Genomic DNA, 26,307 nt, shown 5'->3' with positions numbered 1-26,307 from the left:
GAAAAACTGGTCCCCTGTGTCCCTGCTCCCCTTCAACCAATGCCTTTTTTTTGACTCCCCCACCATGGGAAAAAATGCAATGTATCCTATCTATGCTACTCATGTTTTTAATAAACCAATAAAGTTGTTCCTTAGCCTTTGTTCCAGGGAAAAAATGTCTACTGGAAGGGGTATTCTGGGGTAGAAGTTATTAACATAAATTTTGTATATCATTAATTTCTAAAATATTGTTTTGAGGCAGTGAAAACAGATTTCTTAGTGTATGTGGACAATAGAAAATCAAATGCCATATTCATGAGGGCATTTAAGAACCAATTTAGTTCAAAGATCATTGGAGTTTGTTGTATGTTGCATGGATTGTCCCTCTTTTTTAGCAGGTTCAATTAAATATCCATGTTAGATAATGGGGTGTAACAGTCTCAGAAAATATCAAACCTTTTACACATTGTCTTATTCCTTGTTTGCAGCATTTCATTTGTTGAAAAATAAATGGGACAATTTGCTAAAATTATGAAACTAGGACAATGACATCTGCAAAATATAACCCATGCTTCTCCTCCAAAACAAAATCAAAGCAAATAGTCCCTGAACTTAGAAAGAGGTTTAAAAAAAAAGTAGGGTGGAATTGCACATAAGCCCAATGGAACAGTTACCTGTATTTGTATTGTAGTGATGTCCATCATTAACTAGAACTTTATTGAAACGAATTATCCCTGCATTGCCAACAAATGGTTTTTCAGTCAGGCCAACAGAAAAAGCCACATGCTTTGGAACAGCAATCTCTGAAAGGAAGAACATGTGTCAGACAACATCACATAGAGACAATATTATGAACATCTTGTAAAGTAGAATTATATTTAAATTGCAAAATTTGTACAGATCAACAGTTCACTAGGTAACTTTTCTAAATAATGGAAGTACAAGGGTCATATGGAGGAGACTAGCCAATAATTTTGATGGAAAAGACCAAGAAGCCAATGTCTGATTTCACTGCCTGTGGATTCTCTTTGGAGCTTTTCAAGTGAATTGCATTTGCCTTTGTGTCAGTCAGATCTGGTGTCCTTTTGATTTCTAAGAGGAGTGGAGGGAAAAAGGGAAGCAAGTGTACTTTTATTTTAAACTGACTCCACATTTCTAAACATTTTTAAATTTCTCAATATCAGATGTGGAGATAACCATCTCCACTTAAAGATGTCATGGATTTTAAAGCTCCTCCCCAATTTCTCCATTCTTACAGAACCTTTCAGGCATTTCTTTGAGCGTAGCCTTCTGCTCAGAAACATGAGCTCTGGTTGTTGTCTGGATTTCACAACCATGGACAGTCTACATCTGCCCTTAGTCATGCAAGGTTTATATCCAGCAAAATTCAGGCCAAAGACCAATATCTTAGCTTGATAATGGGCCCCACCAATTTTAAATTTATTATCCAAAATACTTGACTAATCAAATAATCATGACATTTTAAGTAATCCTAAGGGATTCTACAAGTATTTTAAGAGCGAATGGATAGTAAGGGATAAAAATGGTCCCATTGAAAATCAGAGTCAAATGAGATAGGGGAGATCATGAATGTTTTTTCCCCCAAATCAGTTATTCAGGAAATGGGCACAGAGTCGTGAGAAGTAAGAAAAACATGTAGTGAGGTCATGGAACCTTTAAAGATTAAAGCAAATAAGGGTGGATAAATTCCCAGGGTCTGACAAGATATTCCTTCAGGCCAGCTAGTGCAGAAATTGCAGGGGCTCTGGCAGAAATATTTTAAATGCCCTTAGCCTCGGGTGTGGTGCCAGAGGATTGGAGGGAGCTCATGTTGTTCCATTGTTTAAAAAAAGCTCCAAAAATAACCCTGGAAATTATAGGCCAGCAAGCCTGATGTCAGTAATAGATAAATTATTGGAAGGTGGTCTAAGAGATCAGATATACAATTATTTGGATAGCCAGGAACTGATTAGGGATAGTCAACATGGCTTTGTGTGTGGTAAGTTGTATTTAACCAATCTACTAATAGAGATTTTTGAGGAGGTTACCAAGAAAATTGAAGGAAAGGCTGTGTGTGTTGTCTACATGGACCTTATTAAGGCCTTTGGCAAGGTACCACATGGGAGGTTAGCCAGGAAGGTTCAGACGTTAGGTATTCATGGTGAAATAGTGAACTGGATTTGACAATGGCTGGATGGGAGAAGCCCGACAGTAGTGGTGGATGGTTGCTTCTCAGACTGGAGGCCTGTGACTAGTGGTGTGCCTCAGGGATTGGTGCTGGGACCATTGTTGTTTGTCATCTTTATCAATGATCTGGATGATGATGTAAATTGGATCAGCAAGTTTGCAGATGACACTAAGATTGGAGGTGGTGTGGACAGGCAAGAAAGTTTTCAAAGCTGGACCAGCTGGAAAATTGATATGGAATTTAATGCAACAAGTGTGGGGTTGGAAGCATTTTAGAAGGATAAACCAAAAAAGGACATTCACAGTAAATGGTAGGGCACTGAGGAGTGTGGTAGAAAGAGGTATCAGTTGTAAAGAGATCTTTTGGCATATTGGCCATCATAAATCAAAGTACTGAGAATAGGGGTTGGGATATTAAGGTAAAGTTGTATGAGTAATTGATGAGGCCAAATTTGGAGAATTGTGCACAGTTTTGGTCATCTAACTACAGGAAAGGTATCAATAAGACTGAAAGAGTGCAGAGAAGATTCACTAGGATGTTGCCTGAACTTCAGGAACTGAGTTACGAGGAAAGGTTAAACAGGTTTGAACTTTATTCCCTAGAGCATAGAAGAATGAAGGGAGATTTGATAGGGGTATTTAAAATTATGAGGGGGATGGACAGTGTAAATGTAGATAGGCTCTTTCCACTGAGGGTAGATGAGTTACAAACCAGAGGGCATGGGTTAAGGGTGAAAGGTAAAAAGGTTAGGGGGGACATGAGGGGGAACTTCTCCACAGAGAGTGATGGGAGTGTAGATCCAGCTGAGGTGGTAACTGTGGACTCAATTTTAACATTTTGGACAGGTACATGGATGGGAGGAGTATGGAGGGCTATGGACTGGGTGCAGGTCAGTAGGACTAGTAGGCAACAAAAAAAAAATGGTTCAGCACACACTAGAAGGGACCTGTTTCTATACTGTAATGTTCTATGGTGCTAATATTGTTTCCCTCTTTACAGCTTGAGAAGCCAAACTATTAACACTCTCCAGCATTTTATTTTGAACATTGTTTTCCATTCATTTATGAAAATATGCCCAACTATACTGTGTTCCAAATGGGAGTGATCCAACAGCACAATGACATGCCACGACAGCAAAGTTATACTGAGACATAGCCATTCAACATAAAAGAGGCCCTTTGTCCAAACTGGTTCACGCCAACCAATTTGGTTCCTATTGCTCCAAGTTCCTCCTATCCAGAAATCTGTCCAAATGTCCATTGAATGTTGTAATTGTCCTCATTTCAGATGCAGACCTCCCTGTAGAAAATCTTTCCCCTCTCATCTTGAATCAATGCCCTTTAGTTTATCTACCGTGGTGAAAAAGACTGGGCATTCATTTTTTCTGTGCCCCTCATGATTTTGTAAACCTTCATAACAACATCCTTAAGTGTTCTTCACTCTAGCACTGTGTATTTAGACTATCTACTCTGACCCTTAGTGGTTGAAGTGCTTGTCAGGATGTTGTGAGGACTTGTCTCCACCATTTCCTTGGGTAAGAGGTTCCAATTTCCAACCACTCCATAACAAAGACCAAACTTTTATAATCCCAGCAGCATGTTAGTCAATCATCTCTGCATCTCTTCTAATTTATTGATGACCTTCCTATGGCTGGGCAACCAGAACTACACAGTACCCTATATGGTCTCTCCAAAGCCATGTACTCCAAACCCCCCTCAACGAAGGCCAGTGCACCAAACACCTTCTCCACCTGTGTTCTATGTGAATTAAGTGCAGCTACCATGTCTTTCTATTGGAGTAGATGACACTGCAGTGGCCACATTATAAATCTGTATGGAACTTAGCTGATTATTATGAATGAGTGCTTGCAACTAACATAGAAAAGAGTCTGGGACTGAATCCAGAGGTTGACAGTTTCACCAATATAAATCCTCCAGATTCTAACAACTGGACTGTGAAAAACTATGTATAACTTTGTTACTGAAAATTAGTTTTGGGATTATTAACAGAATCAGTACATTTTTTTTTCCCCTTTCACTAATCTAAGGAAACAGCAATGTAGAATGAAACTAATGCACCAAATATTCACCAATTCATACAGCACAGAAACAAGCCCATATCCATTCCATGCAAGTGCCCAGCAATGCAAAATGCAAGCACACACAAAAATATATTGCATACGTGTTTATAAACAATGCTATGTACCCTGATGAAAAAAACTATTCAGCCCATCGAGTCTGCCCCACCATTCTATCATGAACTGATCCATTTTCCCACTGGCCGGCTTTCTCATAACCTTTGATGCCCTGGCTAATCAAGGACCTATCCATCTCTGCCCTAAATACACTCAATAACTTGGCCTCTACAGCTATCTGTGGCAAAGCAACAATTACCACAGATTCACCACCCTCTCTTGAAAGAAATTCCTTCACATCTCTGTCATTCTTTTATTCCCAGAGTCATCCTTGTAAATCTCCTCTGAACCCTCCTTAAATGAGTCCCAAACTGCTCACAATCCTCCAAATGAGGTCTCACCAATGCCTTATAAAACTTCAATATTACATCCCTGCTCTTGTATTCGATTCCTCTTGAAATGAACACCAGCATCGCATTTATTTCTTCACTACTGACTCAACCTGGAAGTAGACCTTTAGTGTATCCTGCACAAGGACTCCCTTTGCATTTGGAAATTTTCTCCCCATTAAAAACATCGTCTGCCTGTTTATTTCTTGCACCAAAGTGCAGGGCCATTCTCTTTCTGACATTGTATTTCATTTACCACTTCTCTGTCTCAGTCCTAATGCAGGCTCCCTCTTGCCTCAACACTAATTGCTCTTCCACCCATCTTCATATAATATGCCAATGAGGCCATTAAGCCATCAATTTATCATCTAAATCGTCGATATACAGCATATAAAGAAGGGGCCCAAACACCAACTCCTTGTGCAACACCACGAGCTACTGGCAATCAACAAAAAATATGAACCCTGTATTTCAACTCTGCTTCGTGCCAATCAGCCAATGCTCAAATCATTCTACACTATGTTGCATGCTACACCATGGGCTCTTATCTTGATAAGTAGCCCTATGTGTGGCACTTTTTCAAAGGCCTTCTGAAAATCCAAGTTTGCAACACCCACTGCCTCTTTTATCTAGCCTGCTTGTCACTTGAAAGACATTACAGCTCCACTTGAGTTAGTTCAAATAAATAACTGCATAATTGTGTGGCATTAAAGTGTAATTGAGGTGTAGAACCATAGAACACTACAGCACAGTAAACAGGCCATTTGCCCCACTAGTCTGTGATGACCATCATTTCCCTAGTCCCAGTGACCTGCTTCTATTCTATAACCCTCCAGGCCTCTCCCATCCATGTACCTATCCAATTTATTCTTAAAACACACTATTGAGCCTGCATTCACCACATCAGATGCCACCTCATTCCACACTCCCATCTCTTTCTGAGTGAAGAACTTTCCCCCTATACCTTCCCCCCTTTAGCTTAAAACTATGACCTCTCGTATTTATCTCCCCCAATCTAAGTGGAAAGAATCTATTCGCATCCACTTTGTCTATACCTCTCATAATCCAGTAGTCCTCTATCAAATCTCCCCTCATGCTTCTTCGCTCCACTATGATCCCCTAGGGAACCAATTTTGTCCCTTACTAACCTTTTACTCTTTATATACTTGTATGAACCATTTGGGTTTACCTTCACATTATCTGCCCGAGCAACCTTATATCTTCATTTTGCTTTCCTGATTTCTTTCTTGAGTATTTTCTTGTACTCTTAAAATACCTCCTTGTTGCCTATACTTGCTATACACCTCCCTCTTCTTGTTAGCCAGATCAACAATATCCCTTGAAAACCAGGGTTCCCTGTACCTGGTAACTTTGCCTTTAATCCTAACAGGAACTTGCAAATTCAGCACTCTCAAAACGTTGACCTTGAAGGCTTCCATTTATCTAACACGCCCTTGCCATAAAACATCATATCCCAATCCACTCGTCCTAGATCAGTGGTTCTCAACCTTTTTCTTTCCATTCACATACCACTTTAAATATTCCTCATGCCATAGGTGCTCTGTGATTAGAAAGGGATTGCTTCAGGTGGTAAGTAGGTGGAAAGAAAAAGGTTTGAAAAACCACTGTTTTAATTGTACCTAGTTGACTCATTATGTGCACGGTTTCATAACTCCAAAGGAAATGGGCAATGACAATTTTTCTCAAGCAAAATATTTCAGTAACAATTGGGTCTAAAGCAGTGATTCTCAACCTTCCCTTCCCACTCACATACCACCTTAAGCAATCTCTTACTAATCACAGAGCACCGATGGCATAGGGATTACTTAAAGTGGTATGTGAGTGGAAAGAAAAAGGTTGAGAACTACTGCTCTATGTATTGATTTAGAAAACTTTCCTGAACACATTACACAAACTTCAAGCCATTCTGCCCTTTTACAGTATGGGAGTCCCCGTCAATATTTGGGAAGTTTAAATCTCCCACTGTCACAACGTTCTGTTTTCTATATCGATCTGCAATCTCTCTACAGTTTTGCTTCTCCAATTCTCTCAGACTATTGAGCAGTCCATAATACAACCCTATCACTATGGTCACACCTTTCCCATTCCTCAACTCCACCCATTGAGCCTCTGTAGTCAAGTCCTCCTGGCTGTCCTGACTTTGTATAATTGAGGTATTTTCCCTGACTAACAATGCCACTCCATCCCATTTCATCCCTCCTCCTCTATCACATCTGAAGCAATAGAACCCTGGAACATTAAGATACCAGTCTTGCCCATCCTGCAACAAAGTCTCACTAAAAGCAATAATGTCATAATTCTACGAGTCAATCCATGCCCTCAGCTCGTCAGCCTTTCTAACAATACTCCTTGCATTAAAATAAATACACCTGAAAACATTTCTATCACGTACAAACCTATGATTTCTGTCTATACATGCAGTCCTCACATGAATTTGTCTACAGTAGACCCACTGGTCTGCATTTAGACTATATACTCTTAGCCTTGGTGATTCAATTGCTTGTCTGGATGCTGTTTAAATGCTATGAGGATCTGCTTTCATCTTGGGTAGTGTGTTCCAAATTCCAACTTCTCTGAACCTTTTACCTCTAATACCTATGTCCTTTGCTTTAAGCTCACTGTGGGGAAAATCGATTCTTACTTTGTCTACTACTATCAGGTGACTTCTCCACCTCCTCTATTTGAGGGAAAACAAACTCAATCTCTTGCTATAATTGAAATACTCCAATTGAGGTAATATCTGTAGGCTCTAATCTTTGAACCATTCTAGCATTGAGGATTTCATCAAATCAAATTAGTGAAGTGGGATTGCCAGTACACAAAACCATGCTACCTATCTCTAAGAAGCCCCTTTCTCTGCAAGCGTCAATATATCCTTTCCTTAGAACTTTCTTCCCATACTTTCCCTGGGCTGTACTTGTTTGATTTATCCCTCCTGCCCTTTTTGAATATTGGAAAAATATTAACAATATCCTCCAGTGATATGGTATCTCACATTGCCAAAGATTATGTCAGGGTTCCAGTTATCTACTCTCTTTAATCTCTCAGCAGCCTGCGATATATCTCAGGCCCTTGTAATTTAAGTGCTCAAAATATCTAACACTATCTTTCTTGATGCTGATCTGCTCTAGAATATCACCATGTCTTTCTGCTCTTTTTTGTTCAGAAGCTTGCCGGCATTTTCTCATACTTGATGAAAGACTCAAGCCCAAAACGTCAGTGATGTATCTTTGTCTTTGCTACATAAGGACACTATTTGACCTGCCAAGCTTTTCCAGCATTTTGTGATTTACATGTCTTTCTGCTTAGTGAATACAGATTTATTTAACACTTTGCTGACTTAGCCTAGCTCCATACCGTGATTGCCTTGTGGTACTTTCATTTCTCTGATTACCAGGGAGCGAGGGGCGGAGAGACCGTGCTTCCGTGGGGTCTAACCACCCAGTCAACTGCCATCAGCTCCAGACAGGCTTTTAATGGCCCATTAAAGGAGCTGATGGTAGTTTCATTTAAAATCCCGCAACCACAGGATCTGCACCCAAGATGACGGCGCCAATGATTGGCAGCAGCCATAAGGGATTTCAGACTCCAGGGGAGTGGAGGACTGATGCAGGGCACTAGAAAACTGGGAGACCATCTCTGAGAAGCAAAGGAGACGACCCATGGGATGGTGACCGCGGCGGCGGACCAATGAGGGGGCTCTGCGGCTGAAAGACCCACACATGCATGGGTTGCTGGCAACTCAACACGAGGAACCCATGAAGCCTGTGGGCTGCTGGAGACTGCTGTCGGGAGACTCACAGCCCTGTGTGCTGGAAACTGGCTGTAGGGGTATCAGGTATCAGAACCAGGATGTGAGGGGGTGCCAAAGGTCCTGAAGGGTTCGTGACCATGTCGGAGGTTCGGATGTGGAGCTCAGGTTGCAAGTGGTTTGGACTGGACTCTGTGTGGCTGTGGAAGTGCTGGAGGTGAATCTACAGACACTCGGTGACTCTGGGGGGACTCATTTTTGCTTCTCTTCCTCTGACTGTAAGAGGTGCTTCAGGCAATTTCTGCCAATGGCAAATCATTCTGCCTTACAGCAGGCAAAAGCAATTTCATGTAATATGACACTGTTTTATTACAATGACAGTAAATTGAATCTTGTTCCTATTACAGTATATTTAAAATGCCCTGAGATTTTTCTTCAGCCAGCGACATTTCACGACCCTTCTTTGCACTCCTAATTATTGTTTAAGTAATCTCCTATGCTTTCTGCACTCTGCTTGGGTCTCTCTTCATTTTTAGTTGCCAATATCTGCCCTATACTTTCTTTTTTTCATTAAACCCTCACTGTTGTTTGTCATCCAGAGTTCCTATTTCTTGCTTTTTACTTTACTAGAATGTGACACATTTTAATGAAGAAAATTAAATACCCAGTGAACTTATGGAATACAATATCGAAGACAAATGTGTTACATTCAAACCACATACCTGCCAGTTTTGGAGCTTCAACAGTGATTAAGTGCCCTGTGAGGGGATGGGAGGAAAAATGAGTTAAGAGTCAGTTGTGTGGTTCTACTTTCTGCAAGATGGTCAACAACATTCAAGTTCAATTTTGTTATCATCTGATTGTACAACCAGATAAACTAGAGTTTCTACAGACCACTGTGCACACAAATAGATATGTAATACACAGAACATTATAGTAAAGTACAGACCCTTTGGCCCACAATATTATGCCAACCTATATATATATATATCTACCAAAATAAAACCAACCATCCATACCTCTTAACCCTCTTCTTTTTCATCTATATACCTGTCTAAGAGTATCTTAAATCTCCCTATTGTTCCAGCCTCCACTACCACACCTGGCAATGCATTCCAGGTACCCACAACTCTGTGTAAAAGAACTTCCCCCTAAACCTTCCTCCCTTCGCTTTGTACAGATATCTTCTGTTGTTTGCTACTTCAGCCCTAGCGAAAAAATAGTGTCTACCTTGTCATTGCCTTTCATAATCTTGTCGATCGATTTTAAATGTAGACATGCAGCATGTTAACAGGCTCTTTCACCCCACAAGCCTGTGCTGTCCCAAATACACCCAAATGACCCACCCAGTACATTGTTGAGCAGAAGGAGGAAAACGGACCATGTGGAGGAAAGCCATGCAGACACTGGGAGAACATACATACTGGTTTGAACCCCCGATCCATGGCGCTATAACAGTGTTGCACTAATCGCTACGTTAATCATGCCACCCTTTAAGTCACCTCTCATCACTCCAAAGCGTAAAGCCCTAGCTCTGCTCACCTTGCCTCACAAGACATATTTTCCAATCTGGGCAACATCCTGATAATCTCCTTTTCACCCTCTCCTATGAGGTGAATAGAACTAAAGACAATATTCTAAGTGTTATCTCACCAGAGATTTAGGTTTGTAACATTTTACCTCCAAACACCTGAACTCAATCCCCCGATTAATGAGCCCATCAACAGGGTTTCTCAACGGTCCTACCAACCTGCACAGCGACTTGAATAGATCTATGGATTTTGACCCCTAGGTCCCTCTGTTCTTCCACACTGATAAGTTTCTTACCATATACTTTCAGAAGTCCTTCCTGTTTTTTGCTTCCTAAATCTAATGTATGCTTCCTTCTTTCTCTTAACCAGCTGCCTCACCTGTTTTGTCAACAACAGTTCCCTTTTCCTACCATCTTTTCCCTGTCTCAGTGGGAGAGATCTTTCCAGAATCCCATGCAAGTGGTCCCTAAACATCTTCCATTTCACTTCTGTGCTTTCTCCCAACAATATCTGTTCCCAATTTCCTCTCCCTAGTTTGTCTCCCCTCATAAGTAGCCCTTCCCCAATTAAATACGTTCCCATTTTGTCTGCTTGTATCCTTGTCCATAGTTATGCTAAAGCTCAGGGGCTCTGGTCACTATCACAAAAATGCTCCCTTACCTAGAGGTCTGTCACCTCTCCAGGTTCATTAGCCAGTACTAAATCCAGTCTGACCTCTCCTCTAGTCACCTGGTTCACATACTGTGTCAGGAATACTTCTTGGACACATCTGCCCCAAATTCTGCCTCGTGCAGTCAGCAGGTTCCAGTCAAATATTTGTGAATTTGAAGTCCCCCATAACAACCCATTTCTACACCATTCCAAAATCTGTAAGCTCATCTGCACCTCAGCCTCAGAGGGCTATTTGGAGGCCCACAGACTACTCCCAACACAATGATTGGTCCTTTTCTATTTCTGACTTCCACCCACACAGACTCAGTAGACACACCCCCTACATCGTCCTCCTTTTCTGCAGCTTTGATACTATCCCTGACAAGAAATGTTACCTCCTGCCTTTTTTACATCCCAACCCTTTTAAAACATCTAACCCTGGTACCTGCATTGGCAATCTTGTCCTTGTGTCAGCCAAGTCTCTGCTATTTACCTTATAGAGTTTTTCGAGGGGGTTACGAAAAAGATTGCTGAAGGGAAGGCTGTGGATGTTGTCTATTTAGACTTTCGTAAAGCTTTTGACAAAGTTCCCCACAGGAGATTAGGTAAAAAGGTAGAGGCATTAGGTATAAATAAGGAAGTAGTGAAATGGATTCAGCAATGGTTGGATGGGAGGTGTCAGAGAGTACTGGTAGAAAATTGTTTGTCCAATTGGAGGCCGGTGACTAGTGGAGTTCCTCAGGGATCGGTCCTGGGTCCACTATTATTTGTTATATATATTAACGATCTGGAAGAAGGGGTGGTGAATTGGATAAGTAATTTTGCAGATGATACAAAGATTGGTGGTATTGTGGACAGTGAGGAAGATTACCGTAGCTTAAAAAAAGATATAGGAAAGCTAGAGGAGTGGGCTCAGAAATGGCTGATGGAATTTAATATGGATAAGTGTGAAGTGTTGCATTTTGGAAAGGCAAATCTAAATAGGTCATATACATTAAATGGTAGACAATTGAGGCGTGCAGAGCAACAAAGGGATTTAGGAGTTATGGTAAACAGTACCCTCAAAGTTGATACTCAGGTAGATAGAGTGGTGAAGAAGGCATTTGGAATGTTGGCCTTCATAAATCGGAGTATTGAATTCAAGAGTTGGGATGTTATGATGAAATTGTACAAAGCATTGGTGAAGCCAAATTTGGAATACTGTGTGCAGTTTTGGTCACTATAGGAAGGATATAAACAAAAGAGAGAGAGAGTGAAGAGAAGGTTCATGAGAATGTTGACAGGATGTCAGTGTTTGAGTTACAGAGAAAGGTTGAGCAGCCTGGGGCTTTTTTCTCTGGAGCATAGAAGATTGAGGGGGGATTTGACGGAGGTGTTCAAGATTTTAAAAGGGACAGAGAGAGTCAACGTGGATAGGCTTTTTCAATTAAGAGTAGGGATATTCAAACCAGAGGTCATGGTTTGAGATTGAAAGGAGAAAATTATAAAGGGAACATGAGGGGAAATTTCTTCACACAAAGGGTGGTGGGGATGTGGAATAAGCTTCCGGCGGAGGTGGTTGAAGTAGGAACGTTATTTACATTTAAGGAAAGACTGGATAATTACATGGAGGGGAGAGGATTGGAGGGGTATGGACCAGGTGCTGGTCAGTGGGACTAGGAGAGTGGGGATTTGTTCCAGCATGGACTAGTAGGGCCAAACTGGCCTGTTCTGTGCTGTATATGGTTATTTCCTCACCTGGCAGTCTCACATAACATGCAGATGACACACAATATCGATCCCAGTCATTCAATCGACTGGCAACTTTTGTTGTATCAAGAGTTTCTGGAACTAACAGAGAGGTTTGAGTAAAGAATGCAGTAGTCAGTGGGTTAGGTGGCATCCATGGGTGAAAATAGTCAATGTTTTGGGCAGGATCCATGGATGCGGTCTGACCTGCTGAATTTTCCAGCTTCTCATTGTTGCTCAAGGTGCAAGCGTCTATAGCTTTTGATTTTTTACACTCAAGACATTTAGGTACTTGGAGTTCCGAGTATAGGGAACAGTCTTCCTAAAGGAAGATTAAAGTATCTCCTACAGCCATATCCTTATTAGACAGCAAAACACAGGTCATGCATTCCTAATTCCTTACTCATTACTTATTGTTGGAAGTGTACGGAGGCATGAATTTAATTGCATTAGAAGGAACTGCAACAGATGCTGGAAAATCAAAAAAATAAAAGCAGAAAATGCTGGAAACATTTTGCAGGTCAGGAAACAGAAAAAGCCAATATTTTAGTTTCAAATTCCTTCAACAGAACCAGGAAAGAGAGAAAAGACAAATGCACCTTTGTGCTTATTCAAAAGCACCCTGGGTTTGGAAACGGGTTGGTAAACATTTAAAAAAAAACCTCTGCTAACATTAGGCTAAATCAAGGAACTAGAACCAAGAACAACCTTGTTATGTATTTATTGTTATTTAAATTTTTATAATGGCTTCGAGCACAATGGTTTTAGTTTCTAGTAACAGCTGTAACAATGCACAACATCTTGTATTTATTAACTGTCTTAGTAGGAGCAGGAGTGAGCCATCTGGCCAGTTGAGTCTGTACCACCATCCAAAACGATCATGACTGATCTGACTGTGCACTCAGCTCCACTTACCTGCCTCTCATGGTAAAATTGTCAATTGCTTCACAGGAAAGTACTCAAATGGAAACTAACACATTGTTAAAATTTGCTATGTCAAATTTCCTAGGTGGTATTTTTCTTAAACAAGTAGATACCTTTACAAAAGAGTTACACAAGAGCATAACAAATATAGTAGAATCTCATGTAGAATCTCAAATCTGGTCTGGCATTAGATACAGTAAAAGTACAGAAATGCTGGAGGAACTTAGCGGGTCTCGCAGCATCCATAGGAGCTAAAGCTATATAGCTACCCCACCCCCATAAATTCTCACCTTTCCTCTCCTGTCATTCTATCCATGTCCAATTATCATTGTTTGTCTGTCGGTATGTACTCCTCTCCCTTCACTTCCTTCCCAGCCTCTTAATTTAGGCACCTGCTTGCTTTTTACATATCTACCAGCCCCCCCACATCTCCATCGGGCACACAAAACTCAAAACGGTCAACCAGTTTACCTATCTCGGCTGCACCATTTCATCAGATGCAAGGATCGACAATGAGATAGACAACAGACTCGCCAAGGCAAATAGCGCCTTTGGAAGACTACACAAAAGAGTCTGGAAAAACAAACAACTGAAAAACCTCACAAAGATAAGCGTATACAGAGCCGTTGTCATACCCACACTCCTGTTCGGCTCCGAATCATGGGTCCTCTACCGGCACCACCTACGGCTCCTAGAACGCTTCCACCAGCGTTGTCTCCGCTCCATCCTCAACATCCATTGGAGCGCTTACATCCCTAACGTCGAAGTACTCGAGATGGCAGAGGTCAACAGCATCGAGTCCACACTGCTGAAGATCCAGCTGCGCTGGATGGGTCACGTCTCCAGAATGGAGGACCATCGCCTTCCCAAGATCGTGTTATATGGCGAGCTCTCCACTGGCCACCGTGACAGAGGTGCACCAAAGAAAAGGTACAAGGACTGCCTAAAGAAATCTCTTGGTGCCTGCCACATTGACCACCGCCAGTGGGCTGATAACGCCTCTAACCGTGCATCTTGGCGCCTCACAGTTCGGCGGGCAGCAACCTCCTTTGAAGAAGACCGCAGAGCCCACCTCACTGACAAAAGGCAAAGGAGGAAAAACCCAACACCCAACCCCAACCAACCAATTTTCCCCTGCAACCGCTGCAATCGTGTCTGCCTGTCCCGCATCGGACTTGTCAGCCACAAACGAGCCTGCAGCTGACGTGGACTTTTTACCCCCTCCATAAATCTTCGTCCGCGAAGCCAAGCCAAAGAAAAGAAGAAAGAAAAAGAAGAAGGTTGAGGCCCAAAACATCGCTTATCTAAGTTTACCTCCTATGGGCGTTGCAAAACCTGTTGACTGCCTCTAGCAGTTCTGTGTTTTTACTACAATCACAGTGCCTGCAGACTTTTGTGTTTCACTGGCGCTTGATACATTCATTTATGCTGCATCTGTCTTTTTTTGAGAAACCATATAGATAAGAAACCAAAGTAGTAACCCCACCAGCAAAGTAAGGACTTCTCCAGACTGGTTTGGCAAGTCTGCACATAAATGCTACGAATTGATCACATAACCCTGTATTTAAGGATTGTGGTGGAACACTGTATTGCAGACATTGTACTGGTTGGCCTGTCTGTGATACTGTAATTCCTCCTTTACAGTGAGTAAAGCCTGTTAATCTGACTTCTGGCCTATCGGGTCTAATTGATAGCTCTACAAGGATATGGCAGCCTTAAAGTCAGACTCTTTAGCAGCCAATATTAAATGTATACACTAACACCACCCCATCCTGAACTTTCTCAAAGAAAGAACTGGGGATGGTGATAGCATAGGGATCAAACTAGAAACCATCGTGACAAATATAACAATTTCTGGCTCTAGTCAACACCCTCATTATACTGCCCATCTCTACTCTCAGCCTTGATGAAGGATACTCCCTGAAACATTGACAATTCTTTTATCTCACTGTTGCTGCTCGACCCAATGAGTTCCTCCAGCAGATTGATGTTTTGCTGGAAAGATGAGATCACCGGACATCAATCTATATTGAGTTATAAATATGGGCAGAGCACTTCCAGTCCAGACAATCATTGTACTAATGGAACCTGTTGAGATGAGAAGTTGGCATAAAGGTGATGCAAGGAGGGAGCAGATGGGACTGAAGTGTGGGTCGGGGGTGGGGAGAGAGCGGAAGAATTGAATCCAATGGGGAGATGGAGGAAGGGAGTTGAACCAAAGGGGAGGGGGTAGTAAGAATGTGTGGGTAGGTGGGAAACAGAACAAAGGAGGAGGGGGGAAAGAAGGGAAATTGAGGGGTGGGGGGGCTCATTATCTGTGATTAGTCAATTCTATGTTCACACCATTGGGCTGTAGACCGCCCAGACATAAGATGAGGTGCAGCTCCTCTAGTTTACATTAGGCCTCACTCTGGCAGTGAAGGCGGCCCAGAACTGACAGATTGTTGTAGGAAGGAGAAGGGAGGTGAAAATGGCATTCAACCAAGAGCATAGGATGGGCATCGCAGACAGAGTGTAGATGTTCTGCAGAATGGTGCCCAAGTCTGTGATTGGTGGAGGAGATGATGCACCTGGAGCACCGAATGCAGTAGATGAAGTTAGAGGAGGTGCCACCATCATCCCGGTACCATAGAGAGCGACAACAACAACTACCGTCCAGTGGCACTAACCTCCACCATTATAAAATGCTTCAAGAATCTGGTGATGAAGCACATCAAAGCACACCTCCCAGAGACACTGGACCCAGTTCAATTTGCCTGTAGAAGAAAACACTCCACGGACGATGCTATAGGCTTGCTCCTTCACTCCATCCTGATCCAGCTGGAGAACAACATCTCATACTCCAGATTGCTGTTTGTTGACTTCAGCTCTGCATTTAATACAAATATTCCCCAGAGATTGTTGGAGAAGCTGTCCTTGCTGGGACTCAACACCCCTATCTGTAACTAGATTCCCAACTTCCTAATGGAAAGAGCACAGACTGTCCAGGTTGGCAGCAGAACATCATCAAGCTGAGCACTGGCTGTGTCCTCAGCCCACTCCTGTTCATGCTATTGACCCACAACTGCATTGCCAAACCCACCTACAACAGTCATCAAGTTTACAGATGACATGGCAATAGTTGGGCTTCTCAGCAACAATGAGTCGCAATCCAGAGAAGAGGTGGAAAATCTCATGAAATGGTGCAAGAATAACATCCCAAGTCTCAATGTGGACAAGATGAAAGAGATAATCGTGGGCTTCAGGAGGACACTACACATTAATAGCTCGATAGTGGTGAGAGTGGAGATCACCAAATTCCTCAGAGTCCACTTATGAAGTGACTTTAACTTGGATACATAACATCCACTCATTTGTAAGGAGGTGGCACAGTGACTGCACATCCTAAGAACACTGAAGCAGACAAGGCTACCAGCCAGCATCCTGTCAACTTTCTACAGGAGCTCTATTGAGAGCGTCCCGGCTGGCTGCATCACAATGTGGTGTGGTTGCTGTAGAACATCAGATCGGAAGTCAATCTATAGGACCATAAAAGTGTCAGAGAGGATCACCCATCGATGCGATTTACTGGGATTGTTGTTTAAAGAGGGCTCGCAAAATCAGGGAGGACCCCCTACCACCCTGCACACAACATCTTCTAGCTATTTCTGTCAAGAAAAAAGATAGAAGTATTAGAGCCTGATCCATCAGGCTGAGAATCAGCTTCTTCCCACCGGCAGAGAGGTTGCTGAATGACCATTGAACTGCTAAAACAATTTTTAGTGTCTCTACTATTTATTAACAATATTTTTTTTTATATACTCACATATGTATTGTGTATATGTATCATTTGTCTGTATGTATGTTATGTCGGTATATGTGTTTGCACTGTTCTGAACTGTGTGCCAGAGAACGCTATTTCATCAGGTTGTACTGGTACAATTGGATGACAAATGACCTTGAACTTAATGCGAATCTTTACTTCACGTGGAAGGGCTATTCGGGACTCTGGATAGAGGTGAGAGAGGAAGTGTAAGAGCAAGTGTTACACACCTTGTGGTTGCAGGGGAAAGTACCGTGGATCACAGAGAAATGGGTAGGGGGATAAGCCGGCAAGGGTCAACAAGGTGGCAATTCCTGCCAGTGACAGAAAGGGGTAGGTGTGTCCGGTGGTGGGGTAAAGTCGCAACTTGCAGAAATGAAGTAGGGTGATGTGCTGAATGTGGAGAACTGCTGGGGTAAAAGGAACCTTACTCCCTGTTTGGGTGGGAAGTGGTGGTGAAAGCAGAACTCAGAGAGATTAAGGAAGTGTGGGAGATAGCTCTATTCACCACAGCAGAGGGGAAACTACTGCTTAAAAAAGAAATACATTTTAGATGCCCTGGAATGGAAGGCCTCACACTGAGAGCAGAGAATGGGAGAAAGGCATGGCATTCTTGGAGGACACCGGTAGGAAGTCAATGGATTTGACACAAATGTCAGTACTTAGCTTGTCTCCTGAGGTGGATGAAATAAATCTAAAATGGAACATCAGAAATGGTCCAAGTGAATTTCAGAGCAGCATGGAGGTTAGTGGCAAAGTTGATAAAATTGATGAGTTCTGCAGAGCATCAACGTAACAAAGGACAGAGGAAGAGTTGGGGGCTGGTCCCAGGGTAAGTCCAGAACAAAGACTGTTCCACATAGTCAAAAGGCTGGCTGCCTTTGATTTGAAGGAAATGAGAGGCATCAGAAGAGAAGTTATTAAGGGTGAGAACAGGTGGATGAGAAACTGGTGAGAATGTTGTTTCATGAAGTTCAGAGTTCTGAGACCTTCCTGATAGAAGATTGAGGTGTACAGAGACTAGAGAACACAGTGAAGTTGAGAATGTTGGGTCCAGGGAATCAGAAGTTGTTGGTGGTGAAAGGCATGGGAGGTATTCTGGATTTAAGAGGGAAGGGACAGGACAAAGGGTAAGAGATGGAGTCAAGGTGTGAGGAAATAAGTTCGATGGGATAAAAGGAGGCAGAAACAGTGGGCCTGCCAGGACAGTCCTGTTTGTGAATCTTGGGTAAGAAGTAGAAGTGGGAAGGGCTTGATTGGGATACTATCATGTTGGAAGTTGTGGAGGGGATGTCTGATGCAATGAAATCTTTGATAGTTTGGCAAAAAGTGGCCTGGTGTTCACTGGTGGGGTCATGAGCCAGGGGTGGGTATGAGGATGTATCCGAGACCTGGTGTCTGACTTTTGAAAAATAGAGGTCAATTCGCCGGACAACTTCAGGGCCACCTTTTCCCTGCACTGTGCTTTGTCCACTCCACCTTGTATGTTTGAGCTTCCTTCCTTCATGTTTTACCTCTTCCTGGTTCACCAATCTCACATGGGGCCCCTGAGCCACCCCTCCCATCCTGTCCTCTTTACACTAGCTTATTTTCTACATTTCCCCAATCTCAATAAAGGGTTTTGGCTTAAAACATCAACAATTCTTTTTCTCCCACTAATGCTGTTTGACCTGATGAGTTCTTTCAGTGAATTGTGTTTCACTTCAGATTCCAGCATCTGCAGTCTCCTGTGTTTCGTTGTAATCTCAAACTCCTGGAAACCAGTGACTCACAGAGCTAAAACAGCTCATGAGAAGGCTTTGGCAAGTAGGATTAAGGCAAAGCCTAAGGCATTCTCTGCATATGTGAAGAACAGAAGGATGATGAGAGTGAAGGTGGGGTCACTTAAGGATAAAGGAAGTAACATGCCTGGAGGCAGAGGTAGTTGGGGAGGTCCTAAATGAATACTTTGCTTCAGTATTCACCAGAGAAAAGGACTTTGATTAAGGTGAGTTCAGAAAAGAACAAGCTTATGTGCTGGACCATGTTGAGATTAAGAAAGAGGAAGTGCTGGATTTTCTTAAAAACATCCAGATTGATAAGACCTGGGACTGGACAAGATCTACCCAGGGTTGCTATGGGAAAGGAGGAAAAATATTACTGGGGCATTGGCAATGATCTTGGCATCCCCCTCGACCACAGGGGAGATGCCAGAGGATTGGAGAATGGCAAATATTGTCCCCTTGAGGAGGTAAGTAAAGAAATTGATGAAGATGTGGGGCGGGGGGTGGAGGAAGAAGATGTACCAAGATGTTTCCTGGATTGGAAAATATGTCTTGTGAGGCAAGGTTAGCAGAGATCAGGCTTTTCTCTTTGGAGCGAAGAAGGATTTGAGGTGACTTAGTAGAGGTGTTCAAGATTGCGAGAGGCAGAGATAAGTTAACTAGTCAGCACCTTTATCCCAGAGCAGGAGTAGCAAGCACCAGACGAAATCTGTACAAAGTTTAGGGGAGACATTAAGGGTTGTTTCCCCTCCCCCACCCCCCACATGGAATGCATTGCCATAGGTGGTGGGAGAGGTGGAATAATAGGAGCATTTAAGAGAAAGAAAAATAGAAGGTTATGAAGTAAGGAGAGCTGAGATTTTTCTGATAAGTGTACAGTATACAGGTTGCCACATTATTGCACTGTGCTTTAATGCTCTAATGAAACTAGGGCTGACATATTGGATTAGAGTATCATACCAAATGGATAATATTACACCAAAATTCCATGAGCAAGCCAGACCCAACACAGGTGAGGGGAGCCCTTGGAGTCCTCAGCATCGTGTTACATGTATAAGGATACATCCTGATTACCACCTCCCACCCTCTGCTGATGAATCAGCGCTCCTCCAAGTTGAACAATGTTATGAGGCAAGGGCACAGAATGTACTCTTCAAACGCACTACCTCTGCAATCACAGTGACAATCACCATTGACCATAGACTCACCAAGGGTCTAAAAGTGCAGTTCAAAGGCTAGATCTGTTTCAATGAGCGACTCACATTCTGACACTCCCAAAATGTTTACATCATCTGCAAAGCACATAGGAATGAGATGAATTACTATCCATGTGCCTCGATTATTCCAGCTCTAACTCTCAAGAACATGGAACATAGGTCTGGAGCACTTCATCAAGGTATGAGCACAATGTAGGCATCCCTTCTCACTAATCATCCCCTTGGCATCTGTGACCGCAGGAAGTGCCACTCGTGCCCACACCTCTTCCCTCACCACCATCCAGCACCCCAAATAGTCCTCCCAAGTAAAGCAACACTTCACTTGTGAATCTGCGGGATTTATCTACTCTACCCAGTGCTCCAGTTGCGGCCTTCTCTACATCGGAGAGACTGGACACAGTCTGGCAGATCACTGAACATTTCCGCTCTGTCCACATCAATGACAAGGATCTCCCAGTGGCCAACCGTTTCATTTCTGTGCTCCACTCCCATGCTGACATGTCTGTCCATTGCCTCGTGTACTGTCAAACTAAGGCTACCCATGAATTGAAGGAGCAACACCTAATATTTTGACTGGGCACTCTCCAACTAGATGGCATTAACATTTACTTCTCTGGTACCTGCTAGCCTACCTCCTTTTATCCTTCTCTGCCCTATCTTTCCTCCAGCTCTATACCCCCTTCCCTCTCCATTCAGAGCCATCCCCCGCCTGTTTACTGGTGTGCCCTCCCTCCCTTTTCCACTCATTACCTCCTGCCTGTGGGACTGCCCACCCTAACCTGGTTATGTATTTTTATCTTTGCTATACAAAGTTCTCTGACCTGCTGAGTTTCTTCAGCTTTGTATTTTTTCTTCAATTCACGGTGTCTGCAAACTTTTGTGTTTTACACACAACCAGATAAACCTATTCTGCACACTTTCCAAAGCCTCCACATCTCTTCCGTAATGTGGCAATCAGAACTGCACATAATACTTTAAGTTCAGCCAAATCAAAGGTTTACATACTTGTAACATGATTCCTTACTTTTATACTCAGGGCCCCGGCCAATGAAGGCAAGTATGCCAGACACAAATTTTTTAGAAAGCTCTGCCCAAGACTGATGATGAACATAGAGTTGTTATGTAGATCCAAGGCAGAGACTGCTGGACTTTTAATACTGAGAATGAAGGAGTAATGGGTTAGAGCAGGAAAAAGGCTCAAAGATAAAAGATCAACCTTGAGCATATTGAATGGAAAAGCAGGTACAAGGGGCCAAATGCTGCTGAGAGATCCTGCTCCTCTAACTGAATGGTTTCCATTGGATCCTTGCTAATCTGGGCTTTAAATTCTGTCCCTAATTTTTCTGGTTCAACAACACTTAGTATCCTTGCTTTAAACCACTACTAATCTTAAGTTCGACATTTGCAGCTCTCTCAGGTTGAACACGAATTAAAAGAGTATGTTCCATCTTTTCACTATCTTTAGTCTGAAATGTCTTCTGTAATTAACCCTGAATGAACCAGATCTAATTTGAAGCAAAAGCCCCATTTTGGACTTGCCCGCAAGAAATGAGGTCTCTTAGTTTATCCTTCAGTCATCTTAAATAATGCAATTAGATCACCACTTAATTTTGCATAATGTAGAAAATAGAAATGTAGCTTATGCAAACCTAACCTCCTAATTTATATCTTTTAGCTTTGGCATCATTTGGCTAAACCTGTTGCAACTAGGCTCAACTCATCATTGTCAATCAAGTTAAGCTGCTTTCAGGTGCATTCTCCACCAAGAACATGCCTGCAGAAGTGGATGCAGAGGCTTGGAATCATCGTTCCTGAAAGCACTGTGCTGTCCACCTGAAAGGGACAGCTGTACGGAAGGCCCCTTGGAGCGCACTCTGGCTCCCGTCCACTGTAGCTGTACTCCCGCCCACTGACACAAGATTATGGCAGACCCGGAGCAGGCAAGAGAAATACTGATGATGGTTTCAGCCTTTCTCAGTGTTCAGAACGAGATACGTCAAATCCTTGGCAAAACCCTGCCTGCCCACTGTTTCCAAATTTGCGCCAAGCGTCTCAGGCTGATGACGCCCCTTAGCAGCCGCATTCAGGTGCCTAGGGGGACTTCAGTGCTCCAGCGATTATCCCTCCCAGAAGAGGATTAGAAAGTGCGCCTTGGAGGCACCTCCTGCTCTTTCAGGTGGTGCCCCGAGAGCTGCATAGGGGTAGAATATTCTGGTCACCAGAAAGACATTTTATTATTCTGAGCTAGACATATTTGCCTGCACTGGTCCATACCATTCCTATCCATAAATTTATCCAATGCCTTTTGAATGTCAAAATTACGCTTGTTTCTACAATTTCCTCTGGCAGTTCATTCTGGAAATGGACAGTCCTCAATGAAAAACATGCCCCTTAGGTACCTCGAAGGGAACTTGTACAAGAATAAACAAGAGAAGGACACTTTAAAAAGGTAAGTCTAGTGACAGAAGTTGGTGCGGGAGTGAGTGAGTGAGAGAGGGACACTTAAAGTGCTGGTAAAAGGCAATTAATTAACTGTAGCCAATAAAAAAATGAAGCGTAAGTGGAGCATCCACTGTTGGAGTGGGCCAGTATAAGAGTGGGACATAAAGGCTTTGGCAAAACAATGTGCAGATGTCTTCAGGGATAACAGCTCTTTAGGAGAAAAGGCTTCAGTCAGAAGGTGTAGGTGAGGCAAGGTAAGGACGTTTTCACCGTGCACAGAGAGAATACTGGGAATGGCAGCCGGGGCGGTCACTGGTATCGCAGAAGAGTTAGTGAACTGGAGCTGGATGAATTCCAGATCATTCAGGAACCATAAGGGTCAACAGATGGGGTTACAGGGAGGAAGTCACTTGTAGGAGGTAGGAAGCAGGTAACTGTGTGACCATCAAGGGAGGAAAAGGTAATAGGCAGTCAGTGCAGGGTAGCTCCGTGGCTGTTCCCCTCAACAACAATATACTGTTTTGGATAATGTTGAGAGAGTTGATCTACCATGGACAAAACACAGGGGTCAGGTCACTGGCTCATAAGGAAAGGTGGGCTGGGAGTGGGGGGATGGGGGTGAGGAGGAGATGTGAGCTGTAGTGGTAGGGGATTCAATGATTAAGGAAACATTTCTGTGGATGGGATCGAGACTCCTGGATGATATGTTGCCTCCTGAGTTCCAGGGTCAGGAATGTCTTGAATCGAGTTCACAACGTTCTCAAGTGGGAGGGTTAACAACTGGATGCCACTGCCCACGTCAGGACCAATGATGCGTGGAGGAAGGGTGAAGAGGTCTTGGTACCAGGTATCAGGTCTATTGAAGATCATTAATGATCAACAGAGGCAATTTATGTTCTTTGAGGGAATTTAAAATAAATATTTACCCAACAACACGTTCTTCTGCTATTTCCAATTGTGATCTTTTTTGGGGGGAAAAGTGGGGACCATTAATGTTCCTACCAATGTGCTCAGACATGGAAATTCTAATTCAAAAGGGGAATGCAATCAAATTTATCTGTAATATATATGTTCTGTTCCAAAATCAAAGCGCAAAGTCTGGACTTCATAGATTGAGAGAGAGATGGGAATCTGATTTGGGCATTGTAATCAGATCTATGTGTAGATAATAATGACCACCTTAATTAATTCTAGATATAGACTAATTCATTATAATTTTCTGCACCAATTATATCTTACACCTCAAAAGATAAATAAAAATAAACCAGAATTTTCTGATAGTGATATAGGTGTGGTATAGATGTTGGTACATTTCTACATTCCATGTAGTTATACACTAAATTAAGATCCTTTTGGATAGAATTGGGGGAAGTGTTGACAAAAATTATGGGGGTGAACTTCCCTCTAGACATAGAATTGATTATTCTGGGGAATTTGACACTTATAAAAGTTAACTTCTTGAGAAGTAAAATTAAATTTATTAAAATTGCATTGTCAATAGCCAGGGAATGTATAGCAGTAACATGGAAACCCAATTCCCTACTTCACATTGATCGTTGGAACATGGAAGTGCAAAGTTGTATTCCCATTGAGAAGATTATTTATAGTCTTAGGAATAGATATAGTATGTTCATCAAAATTTGCCAACCTTAGATTATTTAAATGCCCAGATTGTATACTTTATTTTGATATTTGTCAATTAGTATACTCCTTATTAGAAATTTAATACTTTTAAAATGATGCAATCTGTGATGTTGAACCTTGCTCCAGTTGTTTTTTCTTGTCTATTTTCTTTTTTTTTTATCTCCCTCTATTCCCTGCTCTCTGTCTCTTTTTCTTTCAAATCTGGGGTGGGATGGGGGGCGCTGGGAGAAGAGGGACTCTCCTTTCCTTTTTATATTTTTTGGATCTTATGAATGTTTTTTTATGATTTTATATTTGATACATTATTGTTACTCTATTAATTGAGTCCTATATGCTGTAATGTCTTAAAACTTAAATCAAATGTTAAAAAAGGGTGAAGAGGTCTCGCAATTTGGAAATTAGTTAGCGATCTACTAACACTTGTAAAGTTCCCCAGAAGACAAAGCTCTGAATTCATAGAAATTTCCGAGTGGCCAGGAAATGTATAGCAGTAAAATGGAAATCTGACTCCCACCTCCTCATTGATAGGTGGTCTTCAGAATCAAACAGCTGCACTCCACTTGAAAAGGTCACATACAGTCTTAAGAGAGGATATAACGCCTTCCTAAAAATCTGGCAACCTTATTGAAAACATATAGATACCTCACTGGCGCCACCATGGGGTTACAATCATTATTGACTAGCCAGCACACCTCTGTAAAGATTTTAACATCATGATACCATCATGTCTGTGTTTTACTGTACGCACTGATTATGGGATTTTTGTTTCTTTTTCTTTGTTTTTTCCCCCCTGTTTAATTGGACTTACTCAGAGGGGAGGGTGGTGGAGGGATGGGTTTTCTTGATGTTTTGTATTTTATATGGTTGTTGATTGTTCAATATATTTAAAATTATATATAAAATATTACAAAAAAAGATAAGATCTCACAAAGTGGGATCAAAGAGTTAAATGAAAAGACTTCCAGGATTGTGATCTCATGATATCTACCTATTCCGTGTGCTAGTGTGGCAAGAAATGGGAGGATTTCAGATGTTTGGATCATTGGCCTCTCCTCTGGGATGGTGGGACCTGTGCCAACAGGACAGATTGCACCTGAACTGGAGGGAGTCCAATATCCATGTGGGACGGTTAACCAGTGTGGTTCCAGGGGTTTAAACTAGATTGCAGGAGGAATAGGAACCACAGCTACAAAGCAAACTTGTAGAGAGCTAGCAGACATTTCCAAGAAACAAAGTTGTAATAGTAGGTAGTTTTACTATTAACTGGGGCTCCCCTACTATAAAAGGAATGGATGGGTTAGAGTTTGTCAAATGTGTTCATGAAATTTTCTAAACTTAATGAGGTCCCAATTTGGGAGATTGCAATACTATATCCAGCCTAATTGCTCCAAAATCTGCCTTGCTCAAATTTAAAACTTTAAACCAGTGGACCAATTTCATCTTTTTCCATTACTATTTTATGGTCATGGTTCCAAAGTGCACCCCTACTGTCACTTCTGTCATTTGTATGATCTCATTCCTTTGGAGGAGGTCCAATGTTGCATCTTAATATAATTAATTGGAGAAACAATGGACAATACATCATTCCCAGTGCAGGCCCTGTGGATATTTTGCAGCTCCTGTTTTTATAGAGACTTGGCAGGTTATCAGTGAGTTCTTGCATGATCCTTGATTTTTCTGTGGGAGTTATAGTCTATCTATAGCACTGATAGTCTATCTATAGCACTGCTACACAGCCCCCCCCCCCCAAAGAACCGGCACTATCACCTGGTAGTTTTTTGGGAGGTCGACCCCTGCATCAGACTGCTGGCTGTTGAATAGGTAGGTTTGAGCCTGTCAATTATGAATGACAGAGGCTGCCCGGCAATGTCCAAGATGCAGGTTGACCTCGTTCATCTTATCACCCTGTATGGTCCCTTGCATGGCACCTGCAAGGGCTGCCCATATGTTCTTCTACGTACGAACACATATTCACAGTCCTTCAGTTCATGTGGTACAAAAGAAACATGTTTGCCATATGATGATGGTGGTACAGAGGATGAATTGCCTACGGTATCCCTTAGTCTGCTCAGCTTTACTGGATCCATGTGGAACGAATTCCCCTGGGATCACCAAAGGCGCGCCCTATACAAGCTCCGCAGA

The 26,307-nt window shown here is 42.4% G+C and overlaps 1 protein-coding gene across 2 annotated transcripts in view; it reads right to left on the bottom strand.

Moving 5' to 3' along the window:
- LOC138755551 (EMILIN-2-like) overlaps positions 1–26,307 on the bottom strand; it is a 112,904-nt gene that overhangs the window by 12,381 nt on the left and 74,216 nt on the right. For both annotated transcript variants that reach the window (XM_069921742.1, XM_069921741.1), the window contains exons 6-7: positions 9,185–9,220; positions 654–782 (exon numbers count right to left, since the gene is read on the bottom strand). In XM_069921742.1, the coding sequence (XP_069777843.1) occupies positions 654–782; positions 9,185–9,220 (165 nt within the window). The remainder of the gene's footprint in view (positions 1–653; positions 783–9,184; positions 9,221–26,307) is intronic.

The sequence above is a fragment of the Narcine bancroftii genome, chromosome 2 (assembly GCF_036971445.1).
Source record: "Narcine bancroftii isolate sNarBan1 chromosome 2, sNarBan1.hap1, whole genome shotgun sequence".
NCBI classification, from domain to species: domain Eukaryota; kingdom Metazoa; phylum Chordata; class Chondrichthyes; order Torpediniformes; family Narcinidae; genus Narcine; species Narcine bancroftii.
Note: the sequence above shows the minus strand (reverse complement) of the source record. Positions and strands in the feature narration are given on the sequence as shown.